The sequence below is a fragment of the Panulirus ornatus genome, chromosome 12, assembly GCF_036320965.1.
Source record: "Panulirus ornatus isolate Po-2019 chromosome 12, ASM3632096v1, whole genome shotgun sequence".
Taxonomy (NCBI): domain Eukaryota; kingdom Metazoa; phylum Arthropoda; class Malacostraca; order Decapoda; family Palinuridae; genus Panulirus; species Panulirus ornatus.
The window spans coordinates 17,819,551-17,836,235 of record NC_092235.1 but is presented as its reverse complement, the minus strand read 5'-3'; the positions used below and the strand labels follow the sequence as shown (position 1 = coordinate 17,836,235).

The 16,685-nt window shown below is 45.0% G+C and overlaps 1 protein-coding gene across 1 annotated transcript in view; it reads left to right on the top strand.

Annotated features, from left to right (window-relative positions):
- Window positions 1–16,685, top strand: part of LOC139752238 (ionotropic receptor 21a-like) — a 30,565-nt gene that overhangs the window by 10,730 nt on the left and 3,150 nt on the right. Inside the window, exons 5-13 of the mRNA XM_071668273.1 lie at window positions 2,093–2,472; window positions 2,833–2,978; window positions 9,504–9,597; window positions 10,104–10,256; window positions 12,416–12,563; window positions 12,968–13,119; window positions 14,237–14,388; window positions 15,292–15,601; window positions 16,117–16,275. Coding sequence (XP_071524374.1) covers window positions 2,093–2,472; window positions 2,833–2,978; window positions 9,504–9,597; window positions 10,104–10,256; window positions 12,416–12,563; window positions 12,968–13,119; window positions 14,237–14,388; window positions 15,292–15,601; window positions 16,117–16,275 — 1,694 coding nt within the window. The remainder of the gene's footprint in view (window positions 1–2,092; window positions 2,473–2,832; window positions 2,979–9,503; window positions 9,598–10,103; window positions 10,257–12,415; window positions 12,564–12,967; window positions 13,120–14,236; window positions 14,389–15,291; window positions 15,602–16,116; window positions 16,276–16,685) is intronic.

Here is a 16,685-nt window from a genome sequence, read left to right as displayed (position 1 = left end):
TATATATATATATATATATATATATATATATATACATATATATATATTTTATCCCTGGGGATAGGGGAGAAAGAATACTTCCCACGTATTCCCTGCGTGTCGTAGAAGGCGACTAAAAGGGGATGGAGCGGGGGGCCTGGAAATCCTCTCCTCTCGTTTTTTTTTTTTTAATTTTCCAAAAGAAGGAACAGAAAAGGGGGCTAGGTGAGGATATTCCCCCAAAGGCCCAGTCCTCTGTTCTTAACGCTACCTCGCTAATGCGGGAAATGGCGAATAGTTTGAAAGAAAAAGAAAGATAAATTACTTGTCTAAGCGACTGGCATCATAGGCTTTCACTACACACGCACGTATTCTATTTACAACGATAACTTTTCAGTGAGCCATGAATTCCAGTCTGGATAATTTTCCGGCCATGGCTCGACCCTCGTGTCTTTCCAGCCATGAAAGATACACTTGACGTCCAACGTGATGTTAATGAGACTTTATTCCTATTTTTTCTGGTTTTCCTTCATTTTTGGAAGATAAGTATTTTTCTAATATAAATTCATTATCGATTTTAGGTCAAACGTAGATGGCAATCGAGTCTGTCATTTTTATTGGATTTAGTGTCAGTCTTTCCCTGACAGTCTGTACGTGCCAGTCTCTCCCTAACAGTAGTTTGTACGTGCCAGTCTCTCCCTAACAGTAGTTTGTACGTGCCAGTCTCTCCCTGACAGTCTGTATGGTATAGTGTCTGACAGACACCCACAATTGCTGACATCTCTTCATTTAAGCCATTCCTACTCTTTACAGACACAGACACACTTTGGAATGCTCCCAGCAGCCGCGTATAGACTGTCCTATGATCTTCACAGCCACGCAAAGACTCTACCGTGCTTTCCAAAGCATACATACAGCATTAAACTCTTTACAACCACGTAAACGCAGAACTGTGCTCCCTACAGGCGTATACAGATTGTACTTTACTGTTTACAGTCACATACAAACTGTACTAAACTTTTTACAGCTACGTGCATACTGTACTGTAATCATTACAGCTATGTATATTCTGTATTACAATCCCCAGAGCCACACGTTGACCTTATTACAATCATTACAGCCACGTACAAAGTGAACGCTACTCCCCACAGCTACGTGTAGACTGTACAACGCTCCCGCAGCCATATACAGACTGAACTGTACTTCCACGGAAACAAACAGACAGTACAATACTTCCCACAGCCGAGTACAGACTGTTCTATGGTCTTCACACCACCTACTGTAATATTCTTCGTCACGTACAGACTGTACAGAAATCTGCACAAGTATACACAGACAGACCTACCTCTCCTTTGCACGTCTGTCATTTAGTACATAATCCAGTAGTGCCCGGGGACCCCAGCGCCACATACAACTCTAACATTTATGCATTGCGTTTTCAGCAAGGGATTCCCAGTTTTTAAGTTGTTCGTCACACTCCTTGACAAGCTATTCCCTGTTTTCACTCGCCCCTGGTACGCCTGCCCACCCAGTTATAACCTCAGCTGCCACATGGTCCACTCCTGCATTCGAACTGTTCACCAAGAGGAATTTGATCGCTTGATTGAAAAATTGCTAAAGCACATACTCAGCTCCGCCCAAACGTTTTCCTCTATCTTCCTCCCTCCTATCACTACCAGGTGCATGGGTAGTGACAGTCACCCACCTCTCATAGTCAGTCTTCTTTAATTCTTCATCACATCAGTTTCGAGCTTAGTTACTCACACTCTTTTAAGACATTCCCACAATTCCTCCGTCATCAGAAGCGCCACTCCTTATGTTGATCTCGTCCTCACACTATTTACTCTGACTTCATTCCAAATGTTACAGAAGTGAAATTTCATTACAGGTGGCTCTCCTTACGGTGCACTGTGTGTGCCTGCAGATAACCCGGAGTGGTAATGAGAGACATGCTCAACCTATGGCTGTTGGTGTGTGTTGTGGTCCTACCACACTCCCGCAGCGGTGCGTCCGTGATTGACAAGGGAGAAGGCACGAGCGATAATTCGACGCTTAAATGTGTCCTGGGAAGCTTCTGGGAGATGACAAGGATGACGGCGAGTGTGAATAACAGGACGCAAGGAGGACCTCTCACAAGGCGTCCCTAACTATTCTCCCACAGGTCTCACAGTCAAGCATGACTCTTTACGGCTTGATTGTAGATTTCCGAGTCTCCCAGCTGTAGTATACAGCTGTTGTTCATCGGCATTTCTACCCCGCTTCTCTGCTGTAGTACGGAACACCATAACCCATGATACACAGGTTTTACAAGAGTCTGACAGCCGCGTGGAGGACTCGAGCGTTGTACTGGAGGCAGCATCGTTGATCAGGATGCTGGTGGCTGTGGTGCAGCGGGAGATGAAGGACTGTGAACTGGTAGTGGGTTATGATGAAGGATACAGCCAGTCAGGGTTACTGGAGGATCTGCTCCTCCTCCTGCCTAATGTGAGACAGGTTAGTATGTCGTGCTCTCCAGAGATTCAGGTGGCACTGCTGTCACCATCTGTAATTCTTGTGTTTCTTCTTTCTCGAACTATTCTTGTGTAAGTCTTCGAGCAGTCTTCCCCTCTCGTTTTTTACTTTCCAGAAGACGGAACAGAGAAGGGGGCCAAGTGAGGATTTTACCTCAAAGGCTCAGTCCTAAATTCTTAACGCTACCTCGCTAACGCGGGAAATGGCGAATAGTATAAAATATATATATATATATATATATATATATATATATATATATATATATATATATATATATATATATATATATGATCCCTCATACCAACTGTATGGTCGCCCTCACCCACTCCACTCACACACAAGGTGGTACACATCAACGGGACGGCCGACCTCCTGGGAGTCGTGTGGGGGTCGTTGGGTCGTCGTGGCTACTTGTTTCTACTGGACCATCCCGAGCCGTTCCTGCACTTCACCAACACCCACCCTCACGCCTGGGACTACCACGGCAAGTGAGTGTCGCTACAGCAACTCACTCGCTCTGTAAGGAGGCGCCCGAAAGATACACTAAAATCTGATCCTTCATAAAGAATGGGAATTTGAGAAGCAAAAGAACTTAGTTGTGATTAACTGTTCGATATGTGTTCAATCATGTCAGCTTTGTGGTATGGTGTATATGTACAGTGAATGAAACTGCTTTTATATATATATATATATATATATATATTGCTGTGGAATTAATTAAGAAATAGGGTGACTGTGTTGTTGACAGGTTGGTGAGGATATTCACCGTATGTATAGATCATGGTGAAGTGCCTGAAAATTGCCGGAATGCATGTATAGTGCCACTGTACAAAGGCAAAGGGGATAAAGGTGAGTGTTCAAATTACAGAGGTATAAGTTTGTTGAGTATTCCTGGGAAATTATACGGGAGGGTATTGATTGAGAGGGCGAAGGCATGTACAGAGCATCAGATTGGGGAAGAACAGTGTGGTTTCAGAAATGGTAGAGGATGTGTGGATCAGGTGTTTACTTTGAAAAATGTATGTGAGAAATACTTAGAAAGACAGATGGATTTGTATGTAACATTTATGGATCTGGAGAAGGCATATGATAGAGTTTATAGAGATGCTCTGTGGAAGGCATTAAAAATATATGGTGTGGGAGGTAAGTTGCTAGAAGCAGTGAAAAGTTTTTATCGAGGATGTAAGGCATATGTACGAGTAGCAAGAGAGGAAAGTGATTGGTTCCCTGTGAATGTCGGTTTGCGGCAGGGGTGCGTAATGTCTCCATGGTTGTTTAATTTGTTTATGGATGAGGTTGTTAGGGAGGTGAATGCAAGAGTTTTGGAGAGAGGGGCAAGTCTGTTGTGGATGAGAGGGCTTGAGAAGTGAGTCAGTTGTTGTTCGCTGACGATACAGCGCTGGTCGCTGATTCGGGTGAGAAACTGCAGAAGCTGGTGACTGAGTTTGGTAAAGTGTGTAAAAGAAGAAAGCTGAGAGTAAATGTGAATAAGAGCAAGGCTATTAGGTACAGTAGGGTTGAGGGACAAGTCAGTTGGGAGGTAAGTTTGAATAGAGAAAAACTGGAGGAAGTGAAGTGTTTTAGATATCTGGGGATAGGGGAGAAAGAATACTTCCCACGTATACCCTGCGTGTCGTAGAAGGCAACGAAAAGGGAAGGGAGCGGGGGCTGGAAATCCTTCCCTCTCGTTTTTAATTTTCCAAAAGAAGGAACAGAGAAGGGAGCCAAGTGAGGATATTCCCTCAAAGGCTCAATCCTTTGTTCTTAACGCTACCTCGCTAACGCGGGAAATGGCGAATAGTATGAAAAAAAAGAATATATATATATATATATATATATATATATATATATATATATATATATATATATATATATATATATATATATATATATATTTGTTCCCTTGTCTTACGCACTTTATTTACCTCCTTCCAAAACATCTTTTTATTCTCCTTAAGATTTAATGATACTCTCTCACCCCAACTCTCATTTGCCCTCTTTTTCACCTTTTGCACCTTTCTCTTGACCTCCTGCCTCTTTCTTTTATACATCTCCCACTCATTTGCATTATTTCCCTGCAAAAATCGTCCAAATGCCTTTCTCTTCTGTTTTACTAATAATCTTTCTTCATCCCATCACTCACTACCCTTTCTAATCTGCCCACCTCCCACGCTTCTCATGCCACAAGCATCTTTTGCGCAAGCCATCACTGCTTCCCTAAATGTATCCCATTCCTCCCCCACTCCCCTTACCTCCTTTGTTCTCACCTTTTTACATTCTGTACTCAGTCTCTCCTGGTACTTCCTCACACAAGTCTCCTTCCCAAGCTCACTTACTTTCACCACTCTCTTCACCCCAACATTCTCTCTTCTTTTCTGAAAACCTCTACAAATCTTCACCTTCACCTCCACAAGATAATGATCAGACATCCCTACAGTTGCACCTCTCAGCACATTAACATCCAAAAGTCTCTCTTTTGCGCGCCTATCAATTAACACGTAATCCAATAACGCTCTCTGGCCATCTCTCCTACTTACATACGTATACTTATGTATATCTCTCTTTTTAAACCAGGTATTCCCAATCACCTGTCCTTTTTCAGCACATAAATCTAAAAGCTCTTCACCATTTCCATTTACAACACTGAACACCCCATGTAAACCAATTATTCCCTCAACTGCCACATTACTCACCTTTGCATTCAAATAACCCATCACTATAACCCGGTCTCGTGCATCAAAACCACTAACACACTCATTCAGCTGCTCCCAAAACACTTGCCTCTCATGATCTTTCTTCTCATGCCCAGGTGCATATGCACCAATAATCACCCATCTCTCTCCATCCACTTTCAGTTTTACCCATATCAATCTAGAGTTTACTTTCTTACACTCTATCACATACTCCCACCACTCCTGTTTCAGGAGTAGTGCTACTCCTTCCCTTGCTCTTGTCCTCTCACTAACCCCTGACTCTACTCCCAAGACATTCCCAAACCATTCTTCCCCTTTACCCTTGAGCTTCGTTTCACTCAGAGCCAAAACATCCAGGTTCCTTTCCTCAAACATACTACCTATCTCTCCTTTTTTCTCATCTTGGTTACATCCACACACATTTAGACACCCCAGTCTGAGCCTTCGAGGAGGATTAGCACTCCCCGCGTGACTCCTTCTTCTGTTTCCCCTTTTAGAAAGTTAGAATACAAGGAGGGGAGGGTTTCTAGCCCCCCGCTCCCGTCCCCTTTAGTCGCCTTCTACGACACGTGAGGAATGCATGGGAAGTATTCTTTCTCCCCTATCCCCAAGGATAGAAGTGAAGGGGGCTAATGGGGAGGTGATAACAAGTAGTGGTGATGTGAGAAGGAGATGGAGTGAGTATTTTGAAGGTTTGTTGAATGTGTTTGATGATAGAGTGGCATATATAGGGTGTTTTGGTCGAGGTGGTGTGTGAAGTGAGAGGGTTGGGGAAAATGATTTGGTAAACAGAGAAGAGGTAGTAAAAGCGTTGCGGAAGATGAAAGCCGGCAAGGCAGCGGGTTTGGATGGTATTGCAGAGGAATTTATTAAAAAGGGGGGTGACTGTATTGTTGACTGGTTGGCAAGGTTATTTAATGTATGTATGATTCATGGTGAGGTGACTGAGGATTGGCAGAATGCTTGTATAGTGCCATTGTACACAGGCAAAGGGGACAAAGGTGAGTGCTCAAATTACAGAGGTATAAGTTTGTTGAGTATTCCTGGTAAATCATATGGGAGGGTATTGATTGAGAGGGTGAAGGCATGTACAGAGCATCAGATTGGGGAAGAGCAGTGTGGTTTCAGAAGTGGTAGAGGATGTGTGGATCAGGTGTTTGCTTTGAAGAATGTATGTGGGAAATACTTAGGAAAGCAAATGGATTTGTATGTAGCATTTATGGATCTGGAGAAGGCATATGATAGAGTTGATAGAGATGCTCTGTGGAAGGTATTAAGAATATATGGTGTGGAAGGCAAGTTGTTAGAAACAGTGAAATGTTTTTATCGAGGATGTAAGACATGTGTACGTGTAGGAAGAGAGGAAAGTGATTGGTTCTCAGTGAATGTAGGTTTGCGGCAGGGGTGTGTGATGTCTCCATGGTTGTTTGATTTGTTTATGGATGGGGTTAATAGGGAGGTGAATGCAAGAGTTTTGGAAAGAGGGGCAAGTATGCAGTCTGTTGTGGTTGAGAGAGCTTGGGAAGTGAGTCAGTTGTTGTTCGCTGATGATACAGCACTGGTGGCTGATTCATGTGAGAAACTGCAGAAGCTGGTGACTGAGTTTGGTAAAGTGTGTGAAAGAAGAAAGTTGAGAGTAAATGTGAATAAGAGCAAGGTTATTAGGTACAGTAGGGTTGAGGGTCAAGTCAATCGGGAGGTAAGTTTGAATGGAGAAAATCTGGAGGAAGTGAAGTGTTTTAGATATCTGGGAGTGGATTTGGCAGCGGATGGAACCATGGAAGCGGAAGTGAATCATAGGGTGGGGGAGGGGGGCGAAAATTCTGGGAGCCTTGAAGAATGTGTGGAAGTCGAGAACATTATCTCGGAAAGCAAAAATGGGTATGTTTGAAGGAATAGTGGTTCCAACAATGTTGTATGGTTGCGAGGCGTGGGCTATGGATAGAGTTGTGCGCAGGAGGGTGGATGTGCTGGAAATGAGATGTTTGAGGACAATATGTGGTGTGAGGTGGTTTGATTGATTAAGTAATAATAGGGTAAGAGAGATGTGTGGTAATAAAAAGAGTGTGGTTGAGAGAGCAGAAGAGGGTGTTTTGAAATGGTTTGGGCACATGGAGAGAATGAGTGAGGAAAGATTGACAAAGCGGATATATGTGTCAGAGGTGGAGGGAACGAGAAGTGGGAGACCAAATCGGAGGTGGAAAGATGGAGTGAAAAAGATTTTGAGCGATCGGGGCCTGAGCATGCGTGCAAGGAATAGAGTGAATTGGAACGATGTGGTTTACCGGGGTCGACGTGCTGTCAATGGATTGAACCAGGGCATGTGAAGCGTCTGGGGTAAACCATGGAAACTTCTGAGGGGCCTGGATGTGGAAAGGGAACTGTGGTTTTGGTGCATTATTACATGACAGCTAGAGACTGAGTGTGAACGAATGGGGCCTTTGTTGTCTTTTCCTAGCGCTACCTCGCACACATGAGGGGGGTAGGGGGTTGCTATTTAATGTGTGGCGAGGTGGCGATGGGAATGAATAAAGGCAGACAGTATGAATTATGTACATGTGTATATATGTATATGTCTGTGTGTGATATATATGTATACGTTGAGATGTATAGGTATGTATATTTGCGTGTGTAGACGTGTATGTATATACATGTGTATGTGGTTGGGTTGGGCCATTCTTTCGTCTGTTTCCTTGCGCTACCTTGCTAACACGGGAGACAGCGACAAAGCAAAATAAATATAATAATAATAGTATGTATTATGTACATGGGTATATATGTATATGTCCGTGTGTTTGTAAATATATGTATACATTGAGATGTATAGGTATGTATATTTGCGTGTGTGGACGTGTTTTTATATACATGTGTATGTGGGTGGGTTGGGCCATTCTTTCGTCTGTTTCCTTGCGCTACCTCGCTAACGCGGGAGACAGTAACAAAGTAAAATAAATATAATAATAATAGTAGGTATTATGTACATGGGTATATATGTATATGTCTGTGTGTTTGTATATATATGTATACATTGAGATGTATAGGTATGTATATTTGCGTGTGTGGACGTGTTTTTATATACATGTGTATATGGGTGGGTTGGGCCATTCTTTCGTCTGTTTCCTTGCGCTACCTCGCTAACGCGGGAGACAGTAACAAAGTAAAATAAATATAATAATAATAGTAGGTATTATGTACATGGGTATATATGTATATGTCTGTGTGTTTGTATATATATGTATACATTGAGATGTATAGGTATGTATATTTGCGTGTGTGGACGTGTTTTTATATACATGTGTATATGGGTGGGTTGGGCCATTCTTTCGTCTGTTTCCTTGCGCTACCTCGATAACGCGAGAGACAGTGACAAAGCAAAATAAATGAATATAATAACAATATATATATATATATATATATTTTTTTTTTTTTTTTTTTTTTTTTTTTTTTTAAGAAGGAACAGAGAAGGGGGCCAGGTGAGGATATTCCCTCAAAGGCCCAGTCCTCTGTTCCTAACGCTACCTTGCTAATGCGGGAAATGGCGAATAGTTTGAAAGAAAAAAAATATATATATATATATGTGTGTGTGTGTGTGTGTGTTGTGTGTGTGTGTAGTGTGTGTGTGTGTAGAGAGAGAGAGAGAGAGAGAGAGAGAGAGAGAGAGAGAGAGGAGTACTTACCAGCACCTACGAAAGGATTTTGGAAAATGGAGGCAGGGCTCGGGGGCGGTGCTTACTACAGAAAAAGAATATAGTTACGAAGAACGACTCGTGTGAGTCACTTGTTGTCCAGTGTAATGTACGAGAAGCACAGACTGGTGGCGGTGTGTCCGGTCTGGTGTTTAGGCGTGGGTGAGGCCAGGGGTAAAGACACCTACTGAGCCTGGTGGGTGGGTGGGTTGTGTGGGCTGATCAAACTGCCGGTATCATCAAGGTCGGCAACATCTAGCCACTCCACCGACCGACCGAAAATACTTCTAATACGTGATGAGGATAATTCCACTACCACATACACACTCTCACTATGCATGCGGCCCCGTACCGAGGTTAAGGGAATGACACTTGAAAACCACTGAAGTGCTACGTCGATGCGCAGACGTTACTAACCCTCCCGATACCCAGGCGAGCAGTACTGGTGATATGCGCCTTCCTGCTCGGTGGCTGTGTACTACCTACCAGCGAGAGAGAGAGAGAGAGAGAGAGAGAGAGAGAGAGAGAGAGAGAGAGGATGTATTAACATAAGCAGCTTCATGTCATTCCTTACACTGAACTGATCATCTAACCAGGGTGAAGTGTGATAAGTGGTACTTACCCATCCCACCAGGTATGTGTTTGTCGCACCTACCAAGCAACATCTGGAATCTCTAGCAACATCTGAGAAGGCCAGGAAGACGGAGCACATTGCTGGGGTCACCAAGGTAAGCGTCCGGGCATATATCAGTCACACACAACCCTCAGTACCTCACTGTCACATGGAGACGTTCGACTCACGCAGTCCAAATTGTAAGGTTCGTGGAACAGCTTCATAAGACCCGAATAATGTCGTTAAAAAGGCTTCGAAGTTTCGAAAACGTCTCAACAATCTGGTAAACACATGAGATTTCATTATATATATATATATATATATATATATATATATATATATATATATATATATATATATATATATATATATATATATAGATAGATAGATAGATAGATAGATAGACAGATAGATAGATAGATATATAATGGTTGAAGCAGTACGGAGTCCTGTCTCGGAAGGCAGACACAGAAAGCTCGGCACAGCTTCGACCCTTCTCGCATCGAGGCTTCGACCGTGCACCAAGACTTGTCTCATTCATTGCGTACATGTGTACTGCGCAGGAGGAGAGTAGGGACTGTACATGAGCAGCGTACTATAGTACATCTTCCTCCCCCACAGTCTGGCGTGCAGGGGGAGTGGGGACTGTACGTGCACCAGCTGTACTGGGGTGAGGGCGTGCGACGCGTCACCACCTGGCGAGACAAGAGGTTCACCTCCCACGTGGAGCTGTTCCCCAGCAGGTTCTCAGACCTGCGCGGCGCCGTCCTCAAGGCAAGTCCCGCGCAGTAATTGTAGCCGTCATCCACAGCAGGTATTGCACGATCCTTGAGCACGACGGTACGATCCTTGAGCACGATTTTACCATTATTGAGCACGACTGTACGATCCCTGTGCACGACGGCACGATCCTTGAGCACCAACGGTAACACGCTTGAGCACGACGGGACGATCCTTGAGCACGACGGTACGATCCTTGAGCACGATTGTACCATTATTGAGCACGACGGCACGATTCTTGAGCACGACGGGACGATCCTTTAGTACGAAAGTGTATTCTCTTGAGAACAACAGTATGAGCCTTGGGAATGGTAATCGTTCTTAAAGGTCGTGTCGTTGTGGTCAAGTCGTTCTTAAAGGTCGTGTCGTTGTGGTCAAGTCGTTCTTAAAGGTCGTGTCGTTGTGGTCAAGTCATTCTTAAAGCTCGTGTCGTTGTGGTCAAGTCGTTCTTAAAGGTCGTGTCGTTGTGGTCAAGTCGTTCTTAAAGGTCGTGTCGTTGTGGTCAAGTCATTCTTAAAGGTCGTGTCGTTGTGGTCAAGTCGTTCTTAAAGGTCGTGTCGTTCTTAAAGGTCGTGTCGTTGTGGTCAAGTCGTTCTTAAAGGTCGTGTCGTTATGGTCAAGTCGTTCTTAAAGGTCGTGTCGTTATGGTCAAGTCGTTCTTAAAGGTCGTGTCGTTGTGGTCAAGTCGTTCTTAAAGGTAGTGTCGTTGTGGTCAAGTCATTCTTAAAGGTCGTGTCGTTGTGGTCAAGTCGTTCTTAAAGGTCGTGTCGTTGTGGTCAAGTCGTTCTTAAAGGTCGTGTCGTTGTGGTCAAGTCATTCTTAAAGGTCGTGTCGTTGTGGTCAAATCGTTCTTAAAGCTCGTGTCGTTGTGGTCAAGTCATTCTTAAAGGTCGTGTCGTTGTGGTCAAATCGTTCTTAAAGCTCGTGTCGTTGTGGTCAGGGTCACACCGTACTCCAAATGGCAATAACAATCTGAGCAGCTCAACGTGTTATCAGATCAGTACATTGAAGATTATAGTCAGTGGGACGTTATTTTGGTCTCGGAATTCCCAGCTTGGTTCTTACTTTGGACTCTGCCTTTAGACGCTATCAGCCCACTCACAACCGTCTGACCACTTAACACGAGAATCAGAATTCCCCTGTGTATTATCACACACCCTCGTGTTTTATCTCTCAAAATTTGCTTACATACAGATACATCTTGAAAGGTTATCATTTCGACTGATACCTGTAGATACCCAACGCCTTGATAACTACGGGATTTTCAGCCGCGTGGGATTTACTGTATAGTCATGAGATTCTTAGGCCAAAGAGTTTTCAGGTTAAAGTGTGATATGTTTTGAGGGCCTATCGTAAGGCAGTTCTTTGGGTCTTTAACAAAGTTGTGAGTGTTGTTAGTAGAGGAGGGAGTGAGTGAAGCAGGCTGGACTGAATGTAGAAATTTCATAACTGATCTTGTAAGGGATGTGAAGGTTTGAGGCTTTATCAGCAGACCTGTATGTTCTTTGGCAGATGGGATGATGTTATTGCTCGGTACCATAGTGTTTCACGTGTGGTGGCCGGAGTGGTGTGGGTGTGAATATTCTTTCGTGTTCCCCAGAATTAAGCTTTTATCGCTTTAATATTGAGATGTCAGTTTGCTGTTCGGTTTTCAGTAATTATATTGTTCATGGAGTTGTTTAGGGTCTGGATTTGTACTTTGATTTGTGCTGATGGTGAGTGATTTTGTCTGTTCCCTACGTTATTGGACCTCCACCTCCTTCGACTTGTGGGTGAGAATTTTTGGTCATACTGCTGTCTATATTCACGTGTGTTCTCTGCCGGCTAGGTGTGTGATACTGTTTTGAACTGGGTGATGGCATGGACGAGGCGCGAGAGGTTACCTTCACTGAGGTTTTGAAGTCAGGATTCCAGGCATAGTCTTAAGTACAGTAAGTAAAAATTCCTTCGTGACAGTCATTGCTACTCCTTGTAAGCCATCGACTGTACACTTATACACAGACTTCCTTAAGAGCAAGACCGAGGGTGGAAGATGTATTCTTGGTGATACAAGTGTTACTCTCACTGGCATGTCTGGTAGACCAACTTGATACCAGCCGTTGTACAGAGTCCGTGACTCAGGTGGAGCGAACTGACCGTCCCTTCTGGTGCAGGTGGTGACGTTCGAGTGGGCGCCCAGCGTGTTCTACTACCGCGCTAGGGACGGCTCCCTGCTCTTCCGCTACGGTACGGACATCGGCGTGGTGGACACATTGTCGGAGGTCCTCAACTTCACCGTTAGATACGAGGAACCTCCAGCAGGTGCGCTCACCGCTCCTGAAGACATTCAGTAAATTGTAATTTTGAGCAGCTGATGTATTTTTAGCTCTGTCATAACAAATTTCTTTCCCTTCACCTCTTTCTGTGGGAAATAAAGAATGCTGGCCACATATCCTCTGCGTGTCGCACGAAATGACAAATGGGCGGGAGCTGAAGGTTGCCGAAAAAAAAAGAGGAGTCAAGCGAGGATATTTCCTCAAAGGCTCAGTCGTTTGTTCCTGACGCTACCATGCGAAAGCTGGAAAGGAATAAAGGTGTGTGTGTGTGTGAGAGAGAGAGAGAGAGAGAGAGAGAGAGAGAGAGAGAGAGAGAGAGAGAGAGAGAGAGAGAGAGAGAGATGGTGGAATCTGAAATTATGGGAAAAAAAGTATTATGGATTCTTTCAGGCGAGCGTTGGGGCCGAGAGGAAGCCAATGGCAGTTGGTCGGGCATGATGGGCAAGCTGGCGAGGAATGAGGTGGACATCGGCGTGGTAGACCTTTACGTCACCATCGTCAGGGTGGGCATCCTCGACTACAGCGCCCCCTACGACTCCGAGGCAAGTCCTGGGATGACGGTTTTGTTGTTGTGTCGATGGCTAGGTTTGTCTAAAGTGCTAGGCTTGTCTCAGCGGCTAGGGTGGTCTGAAGTGCAAGTTGAAGCCTCTTTTCCGCTTAACTGAATTCACAGGTGACTATATCTAGTCTGTCTGTGAGGATTACTTCCCTCAGCGCTACAGTGTGATGGCCCAGCTTTTGACTCTAATTAACGATCGGGTTAAAGGCCAGGTCATGATATCATACCTAAGGGTCGTAGCGTCGTGCCTACGGGTCGCATCGGAATGATCAAGAGTCGTATCTTCATGCTCAAGTCGAGAACGGCGAAGTACATGTAAAAAAAAGTAGCTGCTTATTTCTTTTCACACCGAGAAACAGCGTGAAACCATCGTAAGGCAAGGTAAGGTCCCAGACCCAGCTGTGAGGGTAGAAAACCTCCGAAACCAACGTAAAATATACACAAGGTAAGGTAAGATCCCGGACCCAGTTCTGTGAGTAGACTTCCGACACCATCGTAAGGTATACATAAGATTAAGTACGATAAATGCCCTGGTCCCAGTTAAGGAGGCAGAAGACTTCCGAAACCATCGTAAAGTATCCGTAAGGTAAAGTCCCAGATCCAGCTGTTGGGAGAGACCTTTGAGACCATCGTGAGGCATACGTAAGGTAAGGTCCCAGACCCAGCTATAGGGGTAGAAGACCTCCATGACCATTGTAAAGTATACACAAGGTAAGGTAAGGTCCCAGTCCCAGCAGTGGGGGTAGAAGACCTCTGAAACCATCTTAAGGCACACACAAGATAAGGTAAAGCTCCAGACCCAGCTATGGGGGAAGAAAACATACGAAACCATTCTAAAGCATACGTAAGGTATGGTCCTAGACCCAGTTATGGGGGTAGAAGACCTCCGAAGCCACCGTAAGGTACACGTAAGGTTAGGTAAGATCCCAGACCCAGCTGCGGAGGTAGAACTCCTAAATCATCACAAGGTAAGGTAAGTTAAGGGTGCATACCCCGCTGTGAGGGTATAGTTCATCCTTCAACCTGGTAAGAACGTAAGCTACACCAGACTAGCTGGTGGACACACGGAAACTGACGGCCTGTGTTGTCTGACCTTCCAGCTGAGCTGTTTCATGGCCCGTAGGGAGCCACCCCTACCTCGATGGCAGGCCTTGGCCTTCCCCTTCCAAGGGCAAACGTGGCTGGCCATCCTGGTGGGCCTCATCACTTCAGGGCCAGTCCTGTACCTCCTGGCGTCCGGCAGCGGCCGCTGGTGAGTTCTACATACTCGTGCCATCCTTCCGCTCCCCTCGTCCAGTGGCCATTTTTGACACTATCCCTGTCGTGGTGTCGTGGTGAGTACTGCTGCTGTTTTCATGGTGTTCTGGTGTCGTGTTGAGCACTGCTTCTGATTTTGTGCTGTTCTGGTGTCGTGTTGAGTACTGCTGCTGTCTTTGTGCTTTTCTGATTCAGTGGTGAGTATTACTGCTGTTGTTCTGGTGTAGTGGTGAGTACTGCTGCGGTTTTCGTGCTTTTCTGATTCAGTGGTGAGTATTACTGCTGTTTTGCTGTTGTTCTGGTGTAGTGGTGAGTATTGCTGCGGTTTTGCTGTTGTTCTGGTGTAGCTAAGTGGCCTGAGGTGATGGTGAGAACTGCTACTGTTCTTATCTGGTAGTGTTGTGTAGTGGATAGTATTGCTGTCGGCATGTTAGTCATGCTGGTAATTGTGGTGATATTGAATTAGTGTCATTGTCGTGATGGACCATATACATGCACATAACTCTCTCTCTCTCTCTCTCTCTCTCTCTCTCTCTCTCTCTCTCTCTCTCTCTCTCTCTCTCTCTCTCTCTCTCTCTCTCTCGGGGAAGGAAGTATAATTCATTCCATGTAATGTTCTGCATGGCATTGCTGATCAATGTTCTTCCCTGAATTCTTTTCATCCGAAAAAGATTTTCATTTTTTCTCTCCTCAGTCACTTACTATACGTAAACATCATTTGGAGTGCATTATTGTCACTGATGCTATGTATATCTTATGAAAAGAAAAAGGGGGAAAAGAGAATTCCATGGAGGAGTCACTTTCCAGAAATTTACGGAAACCTTAATGTTATGTGCGTACTTGGCTCTTGTGTTAAGCGATGATCTTTCTTCTTACACCTGGCGATGACTTCGATCAGCGGTGTGGAGGTGAAGAGCTTACAGACGCTGAGCTTCAGCTGGTACTACGCGCTGGGGCTCCACTGCTGTGAGGCGCAGGTCACACTCCCCAAGATGAGGAGCACAAGGACCTACGTCTCCTTCTTGTGGCTGTACACTATAACCCTAACCATCGCCTACTCCACCAACCTCACCGCCTACCTTCTGGTGGCCAAGCCGCCCGCCTCCATGGAGAACATCCGTGACCTCCACGCCTCTGGCCTCGAGGTCTCCGGCGTCGGCAAGTTCTACGGCGACGCCCTCGCCTCCGCTAGCGACCCTTACCTGCAGGTTCGTTCTTCAGTACAAATTCTGTATTACAGGACACATACTCTCTCTCTCTCTCTCTCTCTCTCTCTCTCTCTCTCTCTCTCTCTCTCTCTCTCTCTCTCTCTCTCTCTCTCTCTCCAGCCCCCTAATCTATTCAATCATACAAATGATTGAGTTTTGTGTCATTTCCAGGATTTTATCTCCTCTTTGTGGTGTTTTGTCTCACCTCTCCTCCATAAACATCCTCACTTACCACACAGTTAAACTTGAACGTTACACATAATGTTCTCGCTATCTGTGCTAGATATCATGGAGATAAGAACTAGCAATGATAGCGCAACAGTCCTGTTCATCCTTGTGTGCTCACTAATATGATGGTAGAGGGACTTTACTGTGAATACTCTTACACCTTGTGTCCATTACTCCCTAGCAACATGAGAATCCAAAGTCCTGGTCTATCTCATCACTGAAATCACCTTTTTACATGCGTGCTTGTTTACCACATCGGAGGAAAAATACCACACTGTTCCTTCCAGAGCCTGACAGACAGGTTCCAGGATTACACAGCTGCCGAGCACATCTTCCCAAGAATTCTGGAAGGTCGAGCGGTCATGCTCCAGAACAGCCCCTTCCTCGAGTACGTGGCAGCCACGAAGTTTACCACTCGAGGAGTGTCCAGCATGAGGCTCATGAAGGTAAGGTGTCCCACCAGCAGCCAGTGGTCGTCAGCCAGTCATGCCTCAATGAATCAGTGAGTTTCCGAGGTCATGGTAAATAAACTGTATCCTGGGAATCTCACATTACCATAATGTCTGCTTCCCAAAAGCTCTAAATACTATACAAGTGCCTAATCATTGTCTTGTGAGCAGTTATGTTACATCTACAGTGGTTTTATCCTCCACGAGCGCTTGTGATACATCTGGTGTGGTTCTTCGTCCACAGTCCTGTTAGTGTGAGTGCCGTCAAAAAGACTCCCATCATTAATCCTCCATGCATTACCTCCCTGACAACCATTTCTTTCTCTCTGTGGCGTTGTTGCTATCCTCTCCCTGTGGTAAAGGTATGATTTTGGTCCCCGCGCTCGTGAGGTGCTCCACCACCCACC